Source organism: Eubalaena glacialis, chromosome 1, assembly GCF_028564815.1.
Source record: "Eubalaena glacialis isolate mEubGla1 chromosome 1, mEubGla1.1.hap2.+ XY, whole genome shotgun sequence".
Lineage (NCBI taxonomy): Eukaryota > Metazoa > Chordata > Mammalia > Artiodactyla > Balaenidae > Eubalaena > Eubalaena glacialis.
In genome coordinates, this window is record NC_083716.1 from 195,674,187 (window position 1) to 195,700,166 (window position 25,980).

At 35.2% G+C, this 25,980-nt stretch overlaps 1 protein-coding gene across 6 annotated transcripts in view; it reads left to right on the plus strand.

Annotated features, from left to right (window-relative positions):
• The window catches only part of PMS1 (PMS1 homolog 1, mismatch repair system component), a 107,749-nt gene that overhangs the window by 19,432 nt on the left and 62,337 nt on the right, over positions 1–25,980 (plus strand). For 3 of the 6 annotated variants that reach the window (XM_061203254.1, XM_061203280.1, XM_061203297.1), the window contains exons 2-6: positions 821–936; positions 5,165–5,316; positions 7,967–8,149; positions 17,318–17,420; positions 24,344–24,507. In XM_061203254.1, the coding sequence (XP_061059237.1) occupies positions 5,185–5,316; positions 7,967–8,149; positions 17,318–17,420; positions 24,344–24,507 (582 nt within the window). In that variant the 5' untranslated portion in view covers positions 821–936; positions 5,165–5,184. The remainder of the gene's footprint in view (positions 1–820; positions 937–5,164; positions 5,317–7,966; positions 8,150–17,317; positions 17,421–24,343; positions 24,508–25,980) is intronic. The other 3 variants (XM_061203272.1, XM_061203263.1, XM_061203289.1) reach the window with 2 other exon arrangements.

Below are 25,980 nucleotides of genomic sequence, written 5' to 3' on the forward strand. Positions count from 1 at the left end.
GCGCACACCTGGAGAGCGGTCTCCCAGCAGGTGTGGGCTGCTTAATGTCTGATTTGGACTTTCCTGACTAAATGGTGTTTAGGCCTTTGTTGCAGCCCATTCCTCAGATCCTTCTGGGTGCAGATCTTAAAGTTGTTGTTTGCCAGGAAGAAACTTTAACCCCTGACAGCCGTAACTCACCCTGTCTAGAGTGTGGGTGAGTGAGGGGTTTTATAATATTGTAGGTTGTGGCATCATGCAAGTGGCGGAAGCAAACTTTTCGGTTAACCATGATTTTTACTGTCATTCTGGGTCTGTCTACACGCTGAAGACAGGTACTTATGTTATATTCTGAGGAAATGTGGGTACCAAGAATTGATCTTTTTCTTCTTTTTTTGGCCGCTCCCCGCGGGTTGCAGGGCGGCTTGTGGGGACCTTAGTTCCCTGACTAGGGATTGAACTCGCGCCCTCGGCAGAAAAAGCTTGGAGTCCTAACCATTGGACTTCCAGGGAACTCCCCCAATAATTGATCTCATTCAAGAACGGGGAGGAAAAAACCAGATTATTTGGAATCATCTTTGAAGTTGAATTTCATAAGGTTGGCAGTACACAGAGGTTTTTTTATTCACATTGCTGAAATAACTTACAATGGCTTTTCAAAATTGGTGTAAGAGAATGTTGACTGTATATACACATATATATGTGTACATATATTGCATTTCTAATGGCCTTATAAAACCAATTAGGTTAGATTTACTACATTTTTTTAAAAAAATAATTATTTCATTGTGTTTTTCCTAAAGTTTATCTATGAGTTCTCTGATCTTTACTTCTTTTTTAGGTACACTGTTAGCCTTAACTGAATTTCCTGATCATCAGCACTCTTTCAGGAGTGTTTGATTTACCTCTCAGCAAATATAGAAGACTGATTCCTGGCATTCTTAGACATTCTTTGCTGTGAGTCGTAAGCCTGGTATCAACCCTTCCACTTTTCAAACGATGCCATTTGGTACACATACGGTGGAATGCTTGTTATGTTCCAGAGGTTGTGCTAGGGATATGAGATTAATGTATCCTCAAAGCACTCTCAGCCAGGAGGAAGGGACCGAAATACAATACTTAGAATAATCTGTGATGAGTTTGGGGTTAGAAACAAGGAAAAGGTGCTCTGGGAGTACAGAGGAAGGACTGCCTAATCTGTTGGGGCAGGGGTTGGAGCTGATAATAAGAAAGGCTTCCTCGAGGAGGTGATACTTGAACTAAATCTAGAAGGGTGGTGAGAAGTCATCAGTAGAGAAAGGGAACATTATGAGCCAAGGAAGGAGTCACTGCCACCACATTAAGAGAGACAAGTTGCATAGTATGACTGGCCTAGTGTGCATTTGGAGAAGAGTGGGATGAGATTAGAAAGACAGAGGTCCAATTGATAAGGAGTTTGGATTTAACCTAGTTAGTAGTTGGAAATCTTTATAAAATTTTGAGTAAGATAGCAACATGATTAAATGTAAATTATAGAAAGAATCCTGTAGGTGGTTGAGATTCTAGGCAAGCTGTCAATTAGCTGGTTATTGCAATAGGTCAGGGGAAAATTGTTGAAGGGCTGAACAGAGGCAAAAGCCATAGGGATAGAGAGGAAAGAACTATTTGAGAAATATTTAGGTAGTAAGATAGACAGGAGTGGGTGGCAGGATGTAGAGAGTGAGGAGAATTTCAAGGATGACTCAAGGTTTCTAATTTTGCTTTGTGAGACTGGATGAGCATAGCCTTTGGAGTCAAACATGACAAAATATGCAGGTGTGCATCTGTCACTTAATAGTTGTGTGATCTTGGAACAAGTGATCAAGCTTTTAAATCCTGTTTGTGATAGAGGAATGACACTGTACATAAGCTTGTTGTGAGGATTAACTGGAATAATTTTATATATATATTTAACTTATGTTAGCTGTTATTTTTATTATCAAATAAATATAGCAAGAAAGACAGTTAATTAGACAAAGATCTGATCTCTTTGAGACATGTTGAGTTTAGGGTGCCTTTCTGTCATCTAAATGATGATATTTAGAAAGTAGTTGGAAATAAGGCCCTGGATTCTAGAAAAAAGCCTGGTTAGGAGATACAAGTGATGAAGGGGATGATATGGAGTCCAGTTAAAATAGAATACATAAAGGGAAGGAGTTAAGGCAATGGTGACTTGCTGGGAAGGAGGTCGCTTTTCCTAATGTTTACCTTGGCATGAGGTAGGTGCCGATAAAATTATTTTTCGTGGCCACTTCATTAATAATTATGAAGTACTCACCTTGAGTGAAGTACTCTGATTACTCTGTGTTGCATCCAGAAATATATAATTCCGTGCATTCAGAGGTTGTATAGGTCAGGACAGGGGTGTGATAAGCAAGCCAAGTTCTTTCAGAATGGGAGGAAAGGGTCATTCCTGGCTGGGTGATCAGAAAGGACTATGTTACAAATGATATTGAAACCGGGTCTAGAATGATAGATAGTATTGCATTAGGAGAAAATGGAGGTGCAAATAGGGTGGGATTGCTGGCAAAGGAAGATTGAAGTTTTTGACCTTGGTCACAAAGAACAGTGAGTTATTAAGAGAAATAGCAAAGTTAAGTGGGAGGTATGGAGGGCGGAACAAGAAGATAAGTTCTATTTTATAAACATTTTGAGGTAGCAGTGACACTGATTGTAAGAAATGCCTGTCTTGGGAAGAGAGAGATCACTGTTGGGATGTAGATTTAGATGTTATTCTATAACATCTAAGGTTATAGGGTTTTGGGTATGTAAGAAGAGGGGAGAGGGATTAGGGAATGCCCATTTTTCTGGGAAGAGAGTGAAGAAAACACGAAGAGATCCAAGAGGTATTGATGGATGGTATAATCCTTGAGAATAGGCAGTATCATCAATGTCACATGCTTCAGGGATATCAAGGAACGTGAATCCTGAGAAAAGGATTTGATGATTTAAGAGCTCATTGGTGAACTTGAAGAAAACAAAATCCTAACAGTGGTTGTGTAAGCTATTTTGCAAGGGTTTTAGAACTGAGTTGGTGATAGGGAATTGGTGACGGTGAATACAGGTTACTTATTCAAGTTTGGCTTCATAAAGAAAAAAGATAATCGTAGAGTTAATAGGGTTGAGGGAAGAATTTTTTGTTTTTGTTTTCAAGACCACGAGGCCTGGAGGAGGGATGGGACTAGATAAAGAAACTAGGTGAAAGTGTTAGTTTAGAAGAAAGAGACATTGGTCTGAGACTGAGTGAAGAAGAACATGGGTAGAGGTGGAGACATTTTAAGAAACCAAAGGACACAGTGTGGTGGAGGAGGTAAAGTGTGTGAAGTTAGAGTTCATGCTGTGGTCTGCCTTGATCTCAGTGAACTAGAAGAGGGGGAAGATTGGGATGAAATTAGGGACTTTCTGGGGAGAAATAGAAGATTTTGGAAGAGAGATTATAGAGAATGAGGCAGAGATGATGAGATTAATAAAGAGATTAATTAATCTCTGCAGAAGGAGGGAAGGTTGAGGTGAGGCTAGGTTTATACGCCAAAGCTTGCTTGATAAGTGTTTTTCTTAGATCCCTGGGACTCTCAAACTAAGGAAGAAGACTTCTTGAACCCAAGCCTAACCTGATACCAACCACTGGGTTAGCTCCTGTGGGGCTAGGGGTTAGACATGTGTTGGGAGGTGTGGTATTCGTGTAGTAGTTTGGAGGAACTCAATTTAGTCCAGAGATCCTGGGATTTTTTAGCATGTGTATGCCAAGCACTATAATAAGTTGTATACATTATCTTATTCTCACCACAACCATATGATATCATTATTATCTCTATTTTGTAGGTTAGGTGATTGAGTTTTAGAGTTTAATTTTAATTTCCTCAACATTATATAGTTATTAGTGTATAATAATAATTAGTGGCATATTTTTCCATTGTATTAATCAGCTTTGCCTTGTACAAAGCAAAATATAGTTATGAATTGTGAACAGTTAACACCATTCAGAACTCAGTATATTGACTTCTTCCCAGAAATGCATCCCTTAAAATTTTATGTAATCATTGTAATGGCTATACTCCATTTCTTGCTCAGTTACTTATTCTTAAACTTTATGTGACTCTGCTTGTTTTACATCTTAAGTTGCCTGAGGAAGAATCCTAAACAGAAACCTTTTTATTTGGTTTGGTTTGTCTTTGGCATTGTTGTTTTGTTTGGCTCTAGATTCCATAGGGTCAAATCATCATGTGAGCATGTAACTTAGTCACGGTAAATTAAGGAAGTACCTAGGGCTCCTCCCCCTCCCCCCACCATTTTATTGTCAAATAAAATCATGACTCTAGAGGAATTGCATGTTGTCAAACTAGTATTTTTTATTTTCCTGAAATCTTTTCTGAGTTGGGCATTAAGGTAGATGCAAACCCCACTCCCTGCAAATTTTACATACGTGATTTCCATATGAAATTTTTTTGTTTCTTTGTTTGAAAAGGTTTCAGACAAAGGGTTTCATGGCTAAAACAATTACTGGCAGAGAGATTTTGGATGTACAATTTGGATCGGCATGTAAAGGACCTTGAAGGCCAGCATATGGATTTGAGCTTTATCATAATTTGGCTTTGGGGAGCCACATGATTAGAAAGATGTTTTAGACACAGTAGTGCATAGGATAGTAATCTGATATGATATGTCTGGGTATGACTAGTTTAGATTAAGAGTAATTCTAGAGTCTAGGTTTCCTAACTCTAAAAGAGCTCAATAATTGAAAGAGATATTGTAATTCATCAAAATGTGTAGATGACTAATGATGTTCAAGTGCAACTGCCATTAAGGCGCATGACTGACATTATCTGCATATCAGTTAACAGCACCATCTGGTGATTCCTAGCCAGACACATCATATATTACACTTATTGCACAATTATTCTTATCATTCTTCAATTAGGAACATAGTGTGATTTACCAACAAATTTCTCTGTGCCTTAGTCTTATAATATGGAGATGATAATGGCATCTATTTTAAAGGGTATTCGTAAGAAATAAATGATTTAATACTGTATGTGCTTAACAGTAGAGCCTGACATACAGTGAGACTCAATAAATATGCGTTGCTATTATTGCTGCTGTTGTTGCTATCAGTTCTGTTAGGAATGTTTAACAATTTTTATTTTTACAACTATATTTTATTTTCTAGCTACTCTGCTAAAAGCTAGAATGAAACAGCTGCCAGCAGCAACAGTTCGCCTCCTTTCAAGTTCTCAAATAATCACTTCAGTGGTCAGTGTCGTAAAAGAGCTCATTGAAAACTCCTTGGATGCTGGTGCCACAAGCATAGATGTTAAACTGGTGAGTGTCCCTGAGATGCTGCCAAGTACCTTTAAAGCAAAAAAGGGTTGGACAGATGTTTTCTCCTTAGAATTATTACCTCTTTTCTTTATATACCAGTAAATTATTTTTAGGACATTGAACCCTTTGTCTTGTTTAAGAGTAAATTCTTAAAAATAAGTTTTAATTTAGATCAGTGTTACAGTAACATTAAAGGAAATTATAAAGGAAAGCTTATTCTAAAGGACTCTATCACATAAAACATGAATTTGGTTTGTCTGTATTTTCTACTAATACTTATCCTTGGTTATTTGTGTTTACTTGTTTTATATATTCTCATTTGAATTTTGTTTTTTCTACCTAATCTTATTTCAGAACTGTGTCCCTTGTTGCTTCATAGTTTTCACATTTTTAAATTTAAGTGCTACATATTAAATCATTTGAGTTAATAATGACTTATGACTCTTATTATGATGTATTACAATTAGTCTTCAGGTCTGCTTACCCTGTTGTAAGTTACTAACTCATGGAGGTAAGGTCTATATTTTTTTGTGTCCTCTATCCCTCTCCAGTATCTGGTACATAAATGGTAAATAAATTTGAGTGAATGTAAGAATACATTTTTTGTAATCTCCAAATTATCAGATACTCATATTATTTCTGGTATTATGGCATTAGAAAGACTACTGATACGAATATCTTTGTAGGAAAGAGACCTTCCCTTTTCATATACATATGCATATATTATATATATGTTACCCATTTGCTCCTTGTAAAAACTCTATGAATTAGCTACTGCTATACTCATTTTATAAATAATTGAGGTTCTGAGAACTTTCCCAAAGTCATGTAAGTAGTAAGTACTGGAGCTGAGACTGCAATCCAGGTCTTTATGACTCTAAAACTCATTCAGGATCTTTCCTCTATGCCAGTGGTTTTCATAACATTTGGGTACATCAGTAATTTTAGGGAGTCTGTTAAAACAGTTATTGGGCCGCAGAATTTCAGATTCTAAGTAGGGCCCCAACTTTGTGTTTCTAACAAGTTTCTAGTTGATGCTGAGAACCGCTGTTCTATAGTGTATCAAACCGCTACTTTGGTTTTAAATAATGTAGTAAAAGCTTTATAAACATGAAAAAATTAAATTAAACTGAAAGAAAGACATTTTCTTTTTCTTAGACATTTTATGTAGTCAGTTCAGTCTGATTAGAATACAGTTGATAATAGTTAAATAGGATTATATAATTATATCTGACAAATTTAACTTAAGAATCTTAGGCAGGCAAACATATGTCTTATTCTCAAAGTTCTTGGAAGAAAAACATAGTTTTTAGAAATAGTTTTACAGAGCCAACAGAAGTCCTCTTTAAAAAGTAAATTAAAGTACACATTTTTATCCTGCTGCATATTTAAGTCTCTTGACGTTTGCCAGTTCTTGCTTTGTAGAATTTTAGAATAAACAAGTCTGTTGCTTTACATAATAAGATCTATTTCATTATAGTTTCATACAGTAATAACTGTTCTGACTAGGAATGTTTTCGTAATTAGTAAATTAAATGTGTAGATATTATTTTAAACATTTAAACAGATCTTTGTGTTATTTTACTCAGGCGCCTGGAGTTCTTATTTATATTGAAAGATTTGCATTTCTACAGTTAATTATTTTTCTATAAAATGAAGCAGACAAGCTATTCCCAGAAAGATAATTTTTAGATGGAGGGAGAGATAAGAAACTAAATCTTAGGTGTCTCCCCCCAACACCTTTTATTTCTAATTTATCTAAAAAGTAATGACACAGTATTATATAATTTTAGGTTATTAAAAAGTATTATTTTTAAATAGCAGAGTCATTATAATTGTAGGAAGATTTTTTTTTCCCTTTATAACATGCATTTAAGGCCATACACATAAACTTTGTGAAGTAAAGCTTACGATAGAAGCTTGCTACCAAATTTAGAATATGGTATTCATAGAAAGTGTGATCACTCTAGGAATTCAGGCTTTGTATTTGTCATGTATGCATATTTTTAGTATTAAATTACCAATATTAAGCTATGATTTGTTTTTTTCCCTCCATTTTCAAATTAAAAACTCTCTGAGATTGCCAGTTAGCTATATTTTCTCAGCAGTCTGTTAGGTGACTATTTGCAGAAAGAAATTTAGAAAGTTATAATGTAGCAGATTTTTATTTATTTATGAAAGCAATAAGTAGCTCAGGGACAAAGTATTAAAAATCAGATTGAATAATGATGATTGCTAGACTCTCGGTGGGTAGAATCAGCTGGTGTTTTTGATGGTGATGGTATTCTGTTTTATATGAGAGATCATATATACAAAGGTGTACATAACTTAGAAGAATATTTCTGGGCAAGTTCAAACATAAATTTAAACATAAATACCTATCATACTGAAACAATTCTAGGGAACCTTGAAGATCATACTGATCTCATTTTACAGTTGAATCTGAGTCCAAGGAAAACAAGGAACTTGCCCATAGTACCATAACTAGGAATTGGTAGAGTTAAGAATTTAAACTCTTACTTCTTTAATGTTAAGTTTCCATAAAAGATAGATAAATGACAAAACCATTTCACTTGTGTTACATTCTGTTTGTAAATGTGATAATAGTTTAATGTCCTTATATACTAAAAGTACTGTTTAACTTTCATAGGAGAACTATGGATTTGATAAGATTGAGGTGCGAGACAATGGTGAGGGTATCAAGGCTGATGATACACCTGTGATGGCAATGAAGTACTATACCTCAAAAATAAGTAGCCATGAAGATCTTGAAAATTTGACAACTTACGGTTTTCGTGGAGAAGCCTTGGGGTCAATTTGTTGTGTAGCTGAGGTGAGGTAATTTGTATTGACTATTTTAGTGGTTTCATAATAACACAATATTAGAATTAAGAGACAACTCACCCAGAATTTGGCAAAGAGTTTTTTGTTATTGCGTAAAATATACATTTTATTGTGTAAAATATACATAAAATTTACTATTTTAGTCATTTTTAAGTGTACAATTCAATGGTATTAAATACATTGACATTGTTGTGTAGGCATCACCACCATCCATCTCCAGAACTTTTTCATCATCCCAAACTGAAACTATGCCCATTAAACAATAAATCTCTATTCTCCTTTCCCCCGTCCACTGGTAACCAGTATTCTACTTTCTGTCTCTATGAATTTGACTGTTCTAGGTATGTCTTATAATTGAAATCATACACTATTTGTCGTTTTGTGTCTGGCTTATTTCACTCAGCATAATGTTTTTAAGACTCATACATGTTGTAACATGTATCAGAATTTCATTCTTCTTAAGACTGAATGATACTCTGTTGTATCCATTCATCTGTCAATGGACATTTGGGTTGTTTCCACTATTTGGCTCTTGTGAATAATGCTGCTATGAATATTGGTGTACAGATGTCTGTTTGAGTCCTTGCTTTCACTTTTTTGGGTATATACCCAGAAGTGGAATCACTGGATCAAATGGTCCAATAGTCCCCTCTTATCCATGGTTTTGCTTTCCATGGTTTCAGTTACTACAGTCAACCACTGTTGGAAAATATTAAGTGGAAAAATTCCACAAATAATTCATAAATTTTACATTGTGCACCATTCTGAGTAGCATGATGAAATTTTGTGCAGTTCTCTGTCCTGCCTGGGACGTGTATCATCCCTTTGTCTTGCATATCCACGTTTTATACACTACCAGCCTGTTAGTCACTTTCTAGCCATCTGGGTTATCAGACCTGTCAAGGTATCATAGTGCTTGTGTTCAAAGGAACCCTTATTTTACTTAATAATGGCCCCAAAGTGCAAGAGCAGTGATGCCAGCAATTCAGGTATTCTCTTACTGTGCCTAATTTATAAATTAAACTTTGTCTTAGGTATGTATACATAGGAAAAAACATAGTATATACAGGGTTTGATACTATCTGCAGTTTCAGGCATTGGGGGTCTTGAAACATGTCTCCCGCAGATAAAGGGGACTACTGTAATTCTGTTTAATTTTTTGAGGAATGGCAAAGAGTGTTTTTCAGTGGTAACATTTATAAGAGGAAAAAATGGTTTAGTGATCCACTGACTTGGAAAAGTATTAAAATTAAACAGGTATGTTAACTATAAGCACTTCTCAGAGCCTTTACTGTACTAAAGTGCATTGTGAATCTCTGAGGTTGGTGGTTTATAGTACAGACATTTCCTGCACTTACTTGACTATGAAACTCTTTTACTGAGACACATATCACTGTTATTCTGTTGTGCTGTGGAATGCACTCTGGAAATACTACTCTAGTCAATACAGATAACTAGATTGTGCTCTAGAGATGTGCATTGACTTGAGCTAAACCCTAGCTAGAACTTTGCTCTCCTGACTGCTAGATGTTTTCAGTTTCTATGAACCCTTAAGTTCAGTGCCTGACCCACTCCATTGCATAGTACCAGTTATACGTCACTGCCTCTGCCCTAGGTTACATAACTAGTTTGTGGCAAAGCCCATCTAGAACCTTGATCTCTTCATTTCCATGTATCTCAGTTATGTTTGATCACTAGTTTCTTTGTGCTGTACTGTTATTCTGTGTGTGTTAGGCTCTGTTTTATAGTGTGATAGTATCTGTGTGCCAGTGAGTGACATGGTAATTGTGAGGGTCTCTTTAGCTACCTAAGTTTGCCCAGTGACTGTGTATCCTTTCTTTTGTGCTTAGGCTGGCAGACCCTGTTTGGGTGAGCGTGCGCAGGTGCAGTGAAATGATAGGACTTTATACTTATTGTCCCAGAAAAGTGGCAAGGACATGAGATATTGTTGCTATTTCTTTATCTATTTAGTAGCCTAGTCTCCCCAGCAATGATATATTCTCCAGGCTTATTTTGGTCTTCCCTTGGCCCTTCTGCCTTTAGAATGCTGGCAAAGTGTAGGTTTTCTGTTTTCTGTGGAAAGGGTCCCAGCTGGGTATTCACTTACTCTTTGACTTCGGGGCTCTGTAAGCTGATGCCTATGTAAGAAAGAAAAATTGTGGGTTGGGGAAGAGGTGGGGGTTAAAGTGGGAGGTTTTGCTGTTCTAGCACAGAGGACTAAGGGCCCTTGCTTGTTAGAATCCAGATGTTCAGACATCACTAAAGAAGGAAAGACCTTGTCATCCGTTAAGTGCATTCTGCTTAAAATCTCTATCCAAAATCTAGCACACTGTGTGCTTTCTCTATCTTTCTCAGCTCTTGCTTTATTTAGAGTTCACTGAGTTTCCAGATAGATTTTAGGGAAGAGCAACTAGAGGGTACAACTGGCCATTGCCCATTTTTATCCCCAGAGACTGTATATGGGAACCTATAGCCCTAGAATCTTGTACAAAGAGTCTGTTTTTAAAATGGGGTGGGATTTGTACCAAGGAAGCTTTGAAGCTCCCAGTGCTAGTACTACTGTTGGAGTTCTCAGTGGCTATTTTAGAAATCATATAATTTGTTTGAGAATAAAAGTATTCGCTTTTTTAGCTGTCGTCCAAATTTGGCAGACAGTTGTTAAGCTTTATTTTGGCAAGTATTGTTGAATAATATATTGTTCAGCTTTTCTGTATTTTCTATAAGATGTATATAATAACCTTTCAGAACTAAAGTTGGTCATTATCAACTTTGTCTGCTAGGTGGCAGTACTATACTTAGTCTTTTAAAATACATTGTACATCAGCCATGATTTCTCCAAATTTTCACTGTAGTTCTGATTTTAGATGGCAGTTTTGCAAGTCCTTATCCAGTGATACTCTCTATCTTGTTTTTTTATTTGATCACTTAAGCCCACTTGATATCCAGGTTTATCATTTTGCCTTGTTTTATTTTTGAGGCATTTGAATGCCTTAAGTGTAAATATTTAAAGTAATTTTGTTCATCAAAATCACAAAAGGAATAAAAATTGTCAAAGTATCACAATAATAGAAATCTATAAGCTTTAAAAAAAATTATGTTCAGTTTACATATTGCAATGTCAAGTGTTTATCTTAGAAAATATTCCAGTATTTTATGGACTCTCTTTTCTTGTAAGTCTTTGGGAAAATCACACATAGATAAGTGTGTGTGTGTGTGTGTGTGTGTGTGTGTGTGAATATTTATGTATGTATACTTCAGATCAAGATTTAGACCATTATCAGCATCCCTGAAGTTTTCTCTCATGTCCCCTCCCATTTAGTACACCTCAAAGGTAATGGCTATTCTGATCTCTATCAACATAGATTAGTCATACCTGTACTTGAACTTGATCTGAATGGAATCTTACAGTAAGTACTATTTTGTCACAGATTTTTTGATGATTTAGATTTGATTGTTTCTTATAAAGGGGACTCTTGTATTAGTAGTGGACCCTTACCCACCTCATACAGGGCAACCTGCATCCAATGACTAGTTGATGCGGGGTTGTAAGGGCCTTATTCTAATTCAGAAGCACCTCTGCCATGCTGTTTCTGCTCCAGAGTGCCCCCCTGGGGTCTGCCAAGGCCTTGTGACTGTGGCACAGCCTCACTTCTCTTTCTGCCCTGCCCCCACAAGTGATCATCTCTGGAGCACTCCCCAGTGCTGGTCTCCATCTCAGTCTTTTATGGTTTAGTCTCCTTATGTTACTGATAAGGAAAACGAGGTCTTGTGAAGCCAAATGCCAGGTTTTCTCACCCCAACTTCAAAACACAGTCTAATAATCAGTCGGCTAATATTTCAGTATCTACTGTATGCAGGGTTCTGTGCTAAGTAGTTTACTTCAGAGGAACTGTGCACAGTGAAGTAAATGGAATATGAAAATTGTGACCTGTTTAGAGACACATAATATATCCATGGCAAAGCCAAAAATTCATTTACAATTTCATGCCTCTCAGTAATGAGTTTTCTACAGTAGGTCATGCTGCTTTCTTACTAGCATGGTTATAAAGGTATTTATAAGTTTAAAAATACCTCATATTAAAATAATAATTATACTCAGGCCCACAGTGCTTAATAGAGAGGTTATCAAGGAGTAGTCAAGTTGAAAATTATATGGGAGGGTTCTGAATAGTATTTCAGAAACACAGAAAGTAATACCTGGTTTTTAAGGTCAATTACATTTAAAAATTAAAAATTGTTATTCAGCAAGGCAAATTAATGAGTGCTTCTTTGGGGAAAAAATTCACTTTTTAAACAATATTCTTTACCATTCAGAAATAATTGAAGTTTCAGGTATAGAAGTTGCATGTTTATTTTAAAGGCTCCAACTTATTTTGAAAATCTTTGGATAGAGATTGCAGTTACATAATAAAAATTAGTGATTTGGTCATTTTATCTGCCAGACTAACTGACGTAGATAATTTTAAAGTCATACAGATGTAAATCATCTCAGACTCGGTAGATTGATAATATGCAATTGGGATATAGTTTTGTCACACTATTAAACAGCCATCATCCAAAACTGTTAAAATTATTTTTTGTTAGATTATTTTAAAGATGTTAATAATTTTAGTTATAAAAAGAAAAAATTAAGTAGACTTTCAGCAAAATTGGCTGAAGAAATTTAAAATACATCTAATTCTGTTTTTTTTATTTATACATTTTAAAAGAATGGGCAGTTTTCCTAATTTGTCAATTATAAAATGACTTCCAATCTTAAACAGTCCAAAAGAGTAAAAAAAAAATTTATATCTACAGAGTGATCTATTGGTATTTAAAACTGGAATTACTGCTTCCATAATCTGTGACGAAGGTGTCAGTGCCTGAAACAAATTGATACGGTTTTTTAAAAATTGTATCATCAAGCATAACTTCTCTTGAAATTTATTGTTGTTTGTGGAGCAATAATTTTGGGGTATTTGTCAGTCTTCAGTGTTAAATTCCTGATACTAATTACTAAGCATACTGACTAGAATGAGCTAGAGATAGTGAAAATCCTGTTTTGACCTGTTCATAAAATTTTTTAAGAAGACTCTTTGTATATATTCTTCCTGTTACATAATAAAACACACAGTAAAAGATTTTATTTCCTTTTAGGCTGATATTTTGTATACATTATGTTAAAAATGATCTTTTTTTCTCCAAGGAAATATATGAGAAACTTATAAGTTTTTTGAAATAGATTTTAAATGGAGGCTAAATTACATCTCAGTTTTCAGAGGAATACCGAACAGTTTTGATATGTTTTGTTTTCTTCAAATTAGAACACACTCTGGATGAAGATTCAGAAGCCTAATTATCATTTCCAAGAGTTTAAATAAGAGAGTTGGCCAAAGGCATAAAACAGGTTGACTTTTCCGAGAGCCAATTTTTTTTTTAATCTATAAAGTGCAGATAATGATTTGAGAGTTAAATGAAATAATATGTATTAAAGTATCTAGAATATGGTCATGTGCCATGCAGATGAAAGTTATTTTTATTCTGGACTTGAATGTGAAAAGTAGCATGCGTCTGTATCACATAAGGTGATGGCGTCATCAGGCTTGCTCATTCTCTTGTTGGTAAGCAGTATTTCATCTTAACTTTCAAAGTTTATGCAGACTCCTCAACATTTTCAGGAAATCCTTTCTAAAATTTAACCGCCATTCCTAGGTAAATTCCTTCTAATTCTCACCAATGGTCTTTATCCTGTAGCTTAAGTTCACTTTTTTTCTCTTGTTTTTCCCTGGGAAGAATTAGAGGAGTTGCCAGCCATCCTCTTGCATAAAACTCATGTTTGTTGATTCATTCATCCAAATTTTTTAAAGTGGTTATAATGTGCTGTGTGTTATTTTGATCTATCAAGTTCATTATACATTTTGTGATGAGATGATAAGGGATGTATAGATTTGTTTTTGTTTTATGTTACATTAAACCTCCATGGCTTAAGGGGGGCAGAATGAGAAGCTAAGTCATTCTGTTTTGAAGATGGGAGTTGGGATGCCCTTATCTGTGGTTCCACATAGCTGTAAAAGAGTAGTAGAGGGAAGCCTCTAGCTTCATTCTGCTGTTTCCTGCTTCCTGTTCCACAGTGTAGGATACCTGCTGTGTCCTTTAGAGCCATTGTGGTAGGGCTTTAATTAGAATAGGCACAGGATTTTTGAAACACTTGGTATATCCTGCTTCCTAAATAAATGCAGCCTTCTCACAAATAATAAAACTCTGCTGAAAGGAGAAAAGCCAGGGCCAAGATCTCCCTGTTGCTAGTCCCCCTCAGTGGACTGTCTGGAGGAAGGCTCTGAAATCATAGTATACAGTTATGCACAGGCAGGCAGGCATACTCACACAGAGAAAGAAAAAGACATTTCAGTGATCCATACACAGTCCATATTTTAGCTGAATCATGAGGACCATTTACCTTAGTTTTCAGATTCGTGTTTTTGTGCCAAAGTATTTGTCCAAAAGTCAGCAAAAACAAAACAGAAAACCCCACAAAACTTTAATATGATTATCTTCATTGAATTTTTGTCAAGAGAGGATATTTTTTTCTCATGAATTGCTAGGATACATCCTAAGCTTTTCAATTTACTTTCTATCTAAAACATTGAGAAAAATTGTGCTTATCTAAAGTTTAAATGCTTTTATGTAATTTTAACTTTGTAACAGTACTATAATTTCTTGAAACTCAGTAACTGGACCAGTCAGTTTTTAATAACTGATAACTAATATAACCTCTAAGGACTTCTAAAACTTCTTTTAAAATAAACCTCTCATTTTAAAATTCTTTAAAATAAATTTATTTATTTCTTTTCTTGACACCACTAGATTCATTCACTGCCACAGTTCCTCAATGTCTCTAGTAGGAAGCACCAGTAATAATTTGTAATATTGGAGATGCTCCTGATGGTGGAGTTACTACAGATTGGAATGTGTTAGCTGCTTCACAGCTAACACATTCTGAACCTGTGCCTCGTCCAAAAAAAGGTTTCCTGCCCAGGACACAGGGTCATATGATGAAATGAACTCTTGAAATACAATTCCTTCCTTTGAGGAACACACTGTATTTCATGAATTTGTGAAACGTGCTTAGGTGTGTTATCCTTCACTGTCTTTTGAAGTGCATTGCAAAGGATTTCCTATCTAAATAAATTTCATAGTACCCTAAACATTCTAGTTTTTTAAATTTTGACATTGGAAAACAATATTGTGTTCTCTTTTTTTTACTATAACATAAATGTTACATTATGACCACTAAGGTCCTATTTTGTTTTTTAGCACTTCAGTTTATTCATCTTGGCTGGAGTATATTTATTATTCACTAATGTGTTTAAAGGATGAACACGTTAATATCTGTAAAATGCTCTTAAGTAGTTAACACAAAAACCCATGTAACCTTATAAAGTATTAGCATCATCTTCATCTTATCATCACCGTCCTCTTAAAATGATAGTGTAATCATTTATTCAGGACCATCTAGCAAGCCACTGGCAGAGTTAGTACTAGAACTCAGAGTTTCAGGGCTGCCTTTGCTCAGTGACACCAGCTTTAGGTCAGGTGGCTAGCTCTTTGGAGAACAGAAATAGAATTCAGTTGACCTTGGCATTTTGGAGAAGTGGTTGGTTAAATGTAGAATTGTTTTTAAAGGGACAATCATAGAGTAATTAAATTAGAAACAGGAAAGAAAATCTCTAGCAATTTCTGTCTTCTTTGTTTTAAACAAACTACTAGAGGAAATCACTATTGGACACAATAGAGTTGGGATGTAGGTGGGAAGATTGAGATTGGTTATCAGGAAACCTTTTAAAATACAACTTTTGAACCATGGAATATATTTTTAGAAGAAGTAGTATAATCGCTTAAGAGTATACAGAGGCTCACAACTTTGTTTCAGGTACAACTCTTTGAGGGAACAGTTTTGACAGAAATAGCAGCCTGCAGCAATGAGCCTCTAATAAGGATTTTATGGACCTCACCCTTAGACAGAACCTAATAGACTCTACTAGTACTGTAAGCTAGAGAAACCAAATTTTTTTTGTGGTGACTCTGGTTTTCCCTTCATGGTACCCACATGTTCCACAGAGCCATCTGGTCTACCAGAAATCAGGGCATGGTTAGGACTTGGTGACAGAACCATCAAATGTAGACCCAACTGGACCTGGATGAGTTCCAACAGTGGAGCTGTATATTTGTGGCTTCTTTCTAAATTATATAGATTTATTTTAAGATAGCTCTGCTGAGTTCATGGATGGCTGAGAAAGATTGCTCCCACTTTTGGATCAACATTACTCACTAGAAATGTGAGGAGGCTACCCTTTTCTGAATCCACCCTGCTTTTTTTTTGCCAGCATTCCCACTCCCCACCTATGGTATTTTCTGATAATGGAATGTTTTACTACTGTTATAGCATGTACTCTTCTAGTAATCTCACAAAGTAGGTAAATAGAAAGCTGAGGGTGAGGATGGCTCAGAAGAGTTCAGACATTCTTAAAATTTATATTTCTATGACTGTAACATCTTAGGAAATATTTTCATGCTGAATGGAATCCTTTCTTACATGTTTTAATGCTAGTTTTTTTAATTAATAAAAATTTTACATTTAAAACAATGAGTTCTAAGCTTGGGTTTAAGAAAAAACTGCCCATAAATATACATATATGTATAATTTATTTATTTTTATTCTTTTGAACAATTAACTTGAAATAGAGAAGTGCAGTTTTATTAGAATATAAAGGAAGGAGGGAATGATCACTTTACAAAAGGATTTTTCACTTTGCCAACAAATTTATGGAAATTGTCTGTTAAAAAGCAAGCTTCCCTAATGCAGTTGATTTGATTTTACAGATGTAAGTCACTTAATACATACAATACAAATAGCCATTTCAAGTATACTGATTTGTGTGTGTTTTAATTAAAGTATTTGAAATAAAAATCGGTAATTTGCAACATAGAAAATGTAAGCTAGCCTATTGCTTATTAATGTAACTCTAAGGACTATTTCAAAAGAAATGGTTGTAAGACCTTATTAAGTAAAACTTCTATCAATCAAGGAAATGTGTAATTATTATTTTAAATCTAATTTTATAATAAGCCCACTGCAATAACTAAAATCATAATTTTATTAGAGTTTTTCTTATTCCAGGTTTTAATTACAACAAGGACAGCTGCTGATAATTTTAGCACCCAGTATGTTTTAGATGGCAGTGGCCACATAATTTCTCAAAAACCATCACATCTTGGTCAAGGTAAGAGAGAAGCTTTGTAGCATTCTTTGCCTTTTCTGTCTTAATTGTTTGTTTTAAAAAAATTGTTTACTCCTTAAATTCAAATGTATTGCTTTGGGTTTGTTTCTGATAAAGGCTGGTTAACTTCCAAGTGAACATTCAGCCTTACTTTACCTGCTAATCTTTTAAATACGTAGAGTTGTCCTCAAGAGGAACTGTGTGAAAGACTTTGAGCAACAATATGGATTAGTTATTCTGTAAAACTCTTAAGAGCAGTTGTTTTACTGTTGCTGGATCACTAGTGTCTTCTTTATATATGAAGGATAATATTTTCTTTAAATGCCTAAAACATTATTGATTTAGTAATCATGATAATAAACCGTCCTATCAAGATATTATGATTAAATAATTAATTTAAAATATACCTGTTTATGGAAAACTTCAAACATATGTACAAGTAGATAGAATAGAGCAGCGGTCCCCAACGTTTTTGGCACCAGGGACCGGTTTTGTGGAAGACAGTTTTTTCACAGACAGGGGTGGGGGTGGTGGTGAACGCGAGCGATGGGGAGTGGCAGATGACACTTTGCTCGCTCGCCCGCCACTTACTTCCTGCTGTGCGGCCTGGTTCCTCATAGGCCATGGACTGGTAGTGGTCCACGGCCTGGGAGTTGAGGACCCCTGGAATGGAGTACCCATCACTCAGTTTCAGTAGTTATCAACTCATTGCTAATGTTTCATCTAATACTCTCGGCCACTTCCTTTCTATATTATTTGAAGCAAATAAATATATTATAAATTATATCATATATAAGTATAATATTCTATTTGTAATTTAGTTCTTTTTTTTTACATTTTTTTTAACTTTTTAAAAATTTGTATTTATTTATTAATTTTTTTGGCCACACACGCCACATGGCCTGTGGGATCTTAGTTCCCCAACCATGGATTGAACCTACACCCCCTGCATTGGAAGCGCACAGTCTTAACCACGGGACTGCCCGGGAGGTCCTGTAATTTAGTTCTCTAGTGTTTTATACACTTATGTAATTTTAGTACGTTTTAATTGACATCTTATTATTTTTAAGTTCCTCTACTTCTTATTTACTTCTAAAGAAAAAAAATCTCTTCAGGCTTGAGTTTCACATATTTCCTCTAATCTTTTTCATGCTACTAACTTCTGGTAATGGGATCTATAAATTTGAGAGAATATTAAAGATATGCCCTGTTTAGAGTCATGTGCAAAAGAATTATTAGATCTGAAAAGGGACTTCTGTTGTTGTTGGGGGTTTGTTTTTGTTATTTGTCCTTCCAATTTTGTTGTAAGTTCATTTAAAATTTTTGGGTTCCTCATTGTAATTTATCAAAGCACTATATATATATATATTTAAACATCTTTATTGGAGTATAATTGCTTTACACTGTTGTGTTAGTTTCTGCTGTATAACAAAGTGAATCAGCTATACATACACTTATATCCCCATATCCCCTCCCTCTTGCGTCTCCCTCCCACCCTCCCTATCCCACCCCTCTAGGTGGTCACAAAGCACCAAGCTGATCTCCCTGTCAAAGCACTATATTTTTTTCTGTGATTTCTTCCCTCCAGTTTTCATGTTAAATTATTGGATTTATTTTTTTTCAAATGACTTCTGTTTGTCTTCATTGAAATTTATTTTCTTGTATCTTAATACTGATACCAAATTTTCTCATTCTTTCTCTTATTTTATAAATCCTCAAATTAGTTACTGATTACTTTTGCCCATTAAGAATTATTTTTGCATCTACATAAAGAGTTAATAGGAACTCTTAAGAAAACACACTTTTTTCTCATTTATTCAGTTAATAAAAATGAGCTCAAGTCTAATAGTGTTTAATTTGATGTATTATATTGTACATGTTTTAATTAAAAGTAATAGATTGTGATTCTTTTTCTTTTTTATGTACTGAAGATAAAGACAAGGAGAAGACATTTTTTAATATTGTCCCTATTCAGAAATGCTCTGACCCCAGTTCTTGGGAGTTTAGATTAAGAAACCATTAGGAGATATTTGAGTGGCTAGCCTATGGAGTACTTTGAAGTAATCTAGTCACCTTATAAAACTTAATTGTATTTATTTTTATCTTGGTAGTAGCCAGTCTAATCTGGATGGCCAGTGGCTCTGCATCACTCACACTTCTCATGCTTTTCTGTATTCATCTCCATGGGAACTACGAAATAACAATCCTTAAATGTGGAATCCTTCTGATCTTTGCCCATTCGCTTATTGATTTTTTTTTCTTGCTGACGTGAGTCTTCTCTACTTTAGTGAGACCACATAAGCATATTTAGAAATTTCTACAGTCAGTAAATGAACCTTATTTTCTTTAGCATATTCCTTTTATCTTAAGAAACTACCCACTTAGAAGGTCACCATTTGTGAAACCAGTCACTGCCTTTCATAACTCACTTTTTTTCCCCAATTACAGCCGGTTGCCTAGGAAAACAACAAAAAGTCAAACTCTTAGTTTCTTATTGCTCTATGTAGACATATAAAAATCCACAAGCACTTTCAAAAGTCTTTTACATTTATATTGCCTTAGTGCTGATAGTTTTTGAGTGATTGAATCACAGACTCACATTTCACCACCTGTCATTTAAATATTTTCTGTGTAAGATAAAACTACAGTACAACCATCCTAATTAATACCTGTGCATTTAGGGTTCTTGTAGATTGATTTCTGCTGTGGTGTGAATATACTTGCTTAACAGTTACTCCTCATATCATCTGATAGGATGATGACACCTGTAGATAGCCTAACTGTAGGTGCAGGGACAACTTACAACAGAATCTTTCTTAGGCATTGGAAAATTCATTACCCCTTTAAAACATGTTTTAAAATGTTTAAGAATAGTTTTGCTAGAGATTCCAGTTCTGGTTTTTCCAGATGTAGGTATTTGTTTTATGGATTAATTTAATCATTTAAAATGATTTATGTGTTTAATAGGATGTCATTTTAAATTACCCTTCTGTTCAGTTCTAAGACGTTTTTAAAATTAACAAGAAATGTAAAAATAAACTTCTAGCTTTTAAATTCTTTTACCAAGAACTCTGACTAAATTATTTGTTTTGGCCATATCTTTTTTCTGTCATCGCTTCTATTCTCTTTACCCTAGATAATCAGCATTAAGCTTTCTAAATTGATTTACCCTCCTGGACAAATTCTTTTAACACCTCCTAGTACTTCTGCCTTAGGAATTTCTCAGATATCAAAAGTAGTATATTTAAAGTACTGTGATCAGGGTATATCCTTTCCCTACTCTGTTATTAGAGTAAAGCATCATGTTCTTTGTAAATCCCTGCTATGTGTGATTGTGCATGTGTTGAAGGATTTTTTTTTCATGTTGAGAATGGAACTTTATTCATTAAATAGTTTAAGAAAACTCTGATATAGTCAAACAACCATACCTCTTTACATTAGGAATATAAATAGCTGCTTTTATAAATGGCATAACATAGGGTCATGTAAAAATATAACAGGGAGCATATTACAGACTGCAGTTTAATTCTGGTGTTTATAGAATGTGCTAAAGTTAGAGAGCTGAGCAGTTCTCTTGTAAAATATGATAGTATACTAGGGCCTCCTCCCTATTGGCCAGTATTACTTGGTACTTTTTTTAAGGATATACATTTCATTTGGAATCAGCAAAGTTTTCCATCATTAAGTTTTATTTGAACATATATATAAATCTTGGCTTACTGGTAGTTCTCAGTTTGTTCAGAGAAAATAGTTTTAGCTGTTGAAGCAATAATTTATCAATTAATATATGGATTAGGTACAGTGTGGTCTTTGATGCAGACATATATTTAAAAGCCAACATACATCTTTTCATAAACACATATTTTGCCCTACTGATTTCTGCCTACCTTCCTTACCACCATCTGTCCACAGCTACAGTATATGTCATTATATTTGCACAGGCTAGTGGAGAACACAGGTGAGTGAAAGGAATTCACAGACTAGTGGAAAACACAGATGAGTAAACAGGCAATGACAGTAAAAAGAAGCCACCAGCTGCCTCAAGGAAGGTGAGCGAATTTTTCAGAAAAGATAACATTTGAGTTTGAAGATGGTAGTAAGGAGGGGTGGGAGCATAACCTTTCAATAAGAGAAGAATGATGGCTCTAGAAGATTTCAGGAGACCATTGCTCTCTGTGTAACAATGAGGGGGGAAAACACATAATTTAAAAACTTGTATTTTTAAAAACTCATTGGAGAACTGTCACAAAGAAATTAAATGAACCAAGTTCAAGAGGAAGATGACCCTTCCTAGGTGCACCTAGGCACAAAGAGATTGGTGGCTACTTGTATCCCTGAGAGCATTAACTGAGCCTGGAAGCATAGGCATGCAAAGGAGCAAGCCTGCTATAGACAAGGGATCTTTTATGGCCCTAGGAGAAACCAGTTGAACTTTATTAGCCACATGTGAGCTGACATGACAGATTGGAGGATAGGATCCTCAAAAACAGCTAGTTCACCCAAGAAGCCAAATCTCATCAGGACTTTTGCTGAGTAAGCAGTGGTGAAGAAAGTTGGGACTGAGCTAGAGAGAGAAATATCTTAAAGTCTTACAGTACTTAGATCCCAAAGCCTTGCTAGAGGCAGAGAGAGACCTGATTCCATCCTCAAGACATTTGAAATCAGAAGTGAACTGGAACTAAATAAAGGGGCAACTCAGCTCCAACCCAGATGAACTCCTCTAATTATATATTGAAGAGATCTATTCTTCACTCTAGCTGTTTGATGAGAAGATGAAGTACCTTCACTGGGGGGAAATATCTATTTCAATATCTATTGTTCTTTTATATATTATGTCTGATGAAAATAAAAGTATTGAGAGACACGAAGAAAGGAAAGTGGGGTTCATAGTCAAGGGAAAAAATAGGTGATATAAGCAAACTCGCAGATGTCTGAATTAGGGACAAGAACTTTTAAAACTACTGTTAAAGAATTTAGAGGAAAAGATGGTCTGCCCAGGCCAGAGTGGATGCTCAGCTTGTCCGAGGTGTGTGCTGGGGTGGTAGTGGGAAACAGGCCAGAGACCTGGGCAGTTTTAATCTGCTTCCTCTGCCTTATTTCAGGAGTAAGCAAGCATGTGCGTGCCCTTCATGAGTGGAGTCTAGGTTTCTTATAGCCCCACTGTCAATCCTGCTGGTTTTCAAACCACCTAAAGCGACTCATCTTCCTGGTGTTGGACCCCAGGGATGGGGCACCCAATAAGTGGTTCAAACCGCTCACTCCTCAGGGAGGATCTCTGAGCCTGTGTACTCCCTCCGTTTCTATGCCCCCTCCAAGAAGAGGAGGGAGATTACACAGACTTGCTTCTCTTCCCCTCCTGCTCGATTTCATGTGCATCTTTCTTACACCTTTGGTTGTATAAGAGTCTTAATGCCAGTCTCCAGTTTGTTTTCAGTAAGAATTGCTCTACAAGTAGATGTAATTTTGATGTGTTAGAGGGGGGAAGTGAGCTCTGTATCCTCTTTCTCTGCTATCTTGATCCCACCCCTCAACTTTTTAGTTAAATAAGTTCAAAGTTAAAAAAAACCTTTTGTTAGATTATCCTGTGTTTTGTATATTTGTTGTTGTTCAGGAGGTGAGGTAAATTAAACCAGGCAATTAGATATTATTTCAGATAAGAATTTATTTTTACTTGAAGTATAGTTGATTTACAATGTTGTGTTAGTTTCTGGTGTACAGCAAAGTGATTCAGTTTTACATATATATTATTTTTCATATTTTTTCCATTATAGGTTATTATAAGATATTGAATGTAGTTCCCTGTGCTATACAGTAGGACCTTGTTGTTTACGTGTTTTATATATAGTAGTTTGTATCTGCTAATTCCAAACTCCTAATTTATCCTTCCCTCCTGCCCTTTCTCCTTTGGTAGCCATAAATTTGTTTTCTATGTCTATGAGTCTGTTTCTGTTTTGTAAATAAGTTCATTTATATCATATTTTAAATTCCACATATAAGTGATATCATACGGTATTTGACTTTCTCTGTCTGACTTTTTTCACTTCGTGTGATAATCTCTAGGTCTGTCCATGTTGCTGCAAATGGCATTATTTATTTCTATTTTATGGCTGAGTAATAGTCTGCTGTATACGTATACCACATCTTCTTTATCCATTCATGTGTCGATGGACATTTAGACTGCTTCCATGTTTTGGCTATTGTCAGTAGTGCTGCTGTGAACATTGGGGTGCATGTTTCTTTCTGAATTAGAATTTTCTCCAGATATATGTCCAGGAGCGGGATTGCCGGATCATATGGTAACTTTTTTTTAAGGAACCTCCATACTGTTTTCCATAGTGGCTGTACCAATTTACATTCCCACCAACAGTGTAAGAGGGTTCTTTTTTCTCCATACCCTCTCTAGTATTTATTATTTGTAGACTTTTTAATGATGGCCATTCTGACCAGTGTGAGGTGATACCTCATTGTAGCTTTGATTTACATTTCTCTGATAATTAACGATGTTGAGCATCAGATAAGAAATTTTAATTGAATAATTAAGGTTATCACATATGCTGTTAGCCTTATACCACCTATATATTTTAAAGTGCAGAATAAGCATCATCACCAGGTAGTTTGAATAGCAGCAGATTTCTTAAGATACTGTACATTCTAGTAAACCCATGTTTCTCTGCAGTGGTAGAAATAAGATTATTCTTGTTTAGATCACATAGAAGAGATCATACTTAGCAGGTCAGACCTGTTACAAATAGGAGAGCCTAGCAAGGGATCAGAATAGCTTGCAAGGTTGAGCCTTCTTTGTGTTCCCAGTTTGAAGAGGACTGGCCTTCAGTGATAAAAGGGATTAATTACTGATTGTATGTGGATTTGAAGATCTGTGAAGTTCCTTCCACATCTAAATATGCTTTCCTCTTATCTGCCAACAGGTACAACTGTAACTGCTTTACGATTGTTTAAGAATCTACCCGTAAGAAAGCAATTTTACTCAACTGCTAAAAAACGTAAAGAGGAAATAAAAAAGGTCCAAGATCTCCTCATAAACTATGGTATACTTAAACCTGATGTAAGGATTGTTTTTGTACATAACAAGGTAAGCATTATTGTACTTTCTACAGGATTTTTTTGGTATATGATATAATAAAGGGACAATGTATTTTATCTAAATCAGTTAGATATGTAGAGTCTTTCAAAATTTGTCATTTGTTTCGCTTTTTCTTTATTGTTTAAAGAGCATCTTTACTTTGTTACTTCATATCTATATGAAATCTGATTGAACTTTTTATTTCTTAATTTCTAAGATAGGTGATTCTACCAAGAGACTTTTCCATCCAAGAAATGTTTGCTTCCTAAATATGAAGATGAGTAAGACTTGTTCTTTTCCTTTAAAGAGTTCACAATTTAGTAACATTTTCCACCTTCTATTCTAAACTGTTTCTTCTTTGGAAGAGTTTTTTGTTAAGTTTTTAAAGGAAACTCTACCTCATTTCTTTCCATTTTTCAAAGCAGGGCTGATAAGGAATTCCTCTTGTTGCTTGATGAATCTTAGGGGAAAGAAAGGTTTACATATCTTCTGATTGTTATGTTTTTCATAAAATTCCACATGTGCACTTCAAAATATTTAATGTAAGGAGAGTAGAACCACATAGCAGAAGTTTGGAAACCTGATGGGGAGTAGAGAGTTAACATTTATTAAGGGTGTACACAATGCCAGGGCCTATACTAGGTGCATGAAACTCCTATAATCCACACCAACAGTCAAATGAGGTAGACATTATATCAATTTGCAGTTGTCCTCTGAACTCAGGGAGGTGTGATACTCTGCTCAGTGTTGCACAGCTGGTAAATTGTTGAGATGGGGTTCAAAACTTTACCTGCCTACAGAGTATAGGTTCTTCACACTCTACTGTTTTGTCTTCCCATTTTAATACTACATTACATTTGTGTAGTTCTTTTCCAGGTTTCAGAGCACTTACAATGACCTTGTGAGTTAGACAGCCTTATCTATTTGTATGGGGAACTTGAAGCTCAGAATGATCTAAGGAATTGTTTTCTATTTTACAGTAAGTAATACTACTGAGGTCAGAACCCTTTTTCATCCAGTTTTCTTTCCACTCCATATCTTTTTACTTGTTATTAAGAAGATTCCATATTAAACCAAATTATGGTGGAATATTTATGATCAAAATCTTTGGTCATCTTAAAAAAATAAAGAAAAACATTAAGAATAGTCAGCCACCTGTTTCTGCTAGCATAGAGCTCAACCAAATGATACCTTGAGATCCCCTCCAGCTCTATCATGCTAGGATTCCTCAGGATGTTGATAGATAGAGACTCATCCTGTTAATATAAATAACCCGATGACCTCTTGATCCAAAGGACATTTAGTCATTAAAAGTTGAATTAACCAAGTTAAGAAAATATCAAGGGCAGAATAAACAGTGATCAGGAAGGGAAAACAAATGGAAAAAGGTAAAACATGAAGACAGGAGCTACATTCTTATAAAAGAAAAGTGACTACAACCAAAGAGAAAAGTTTTAAGAGAAAACAGAAGAATATTATCGC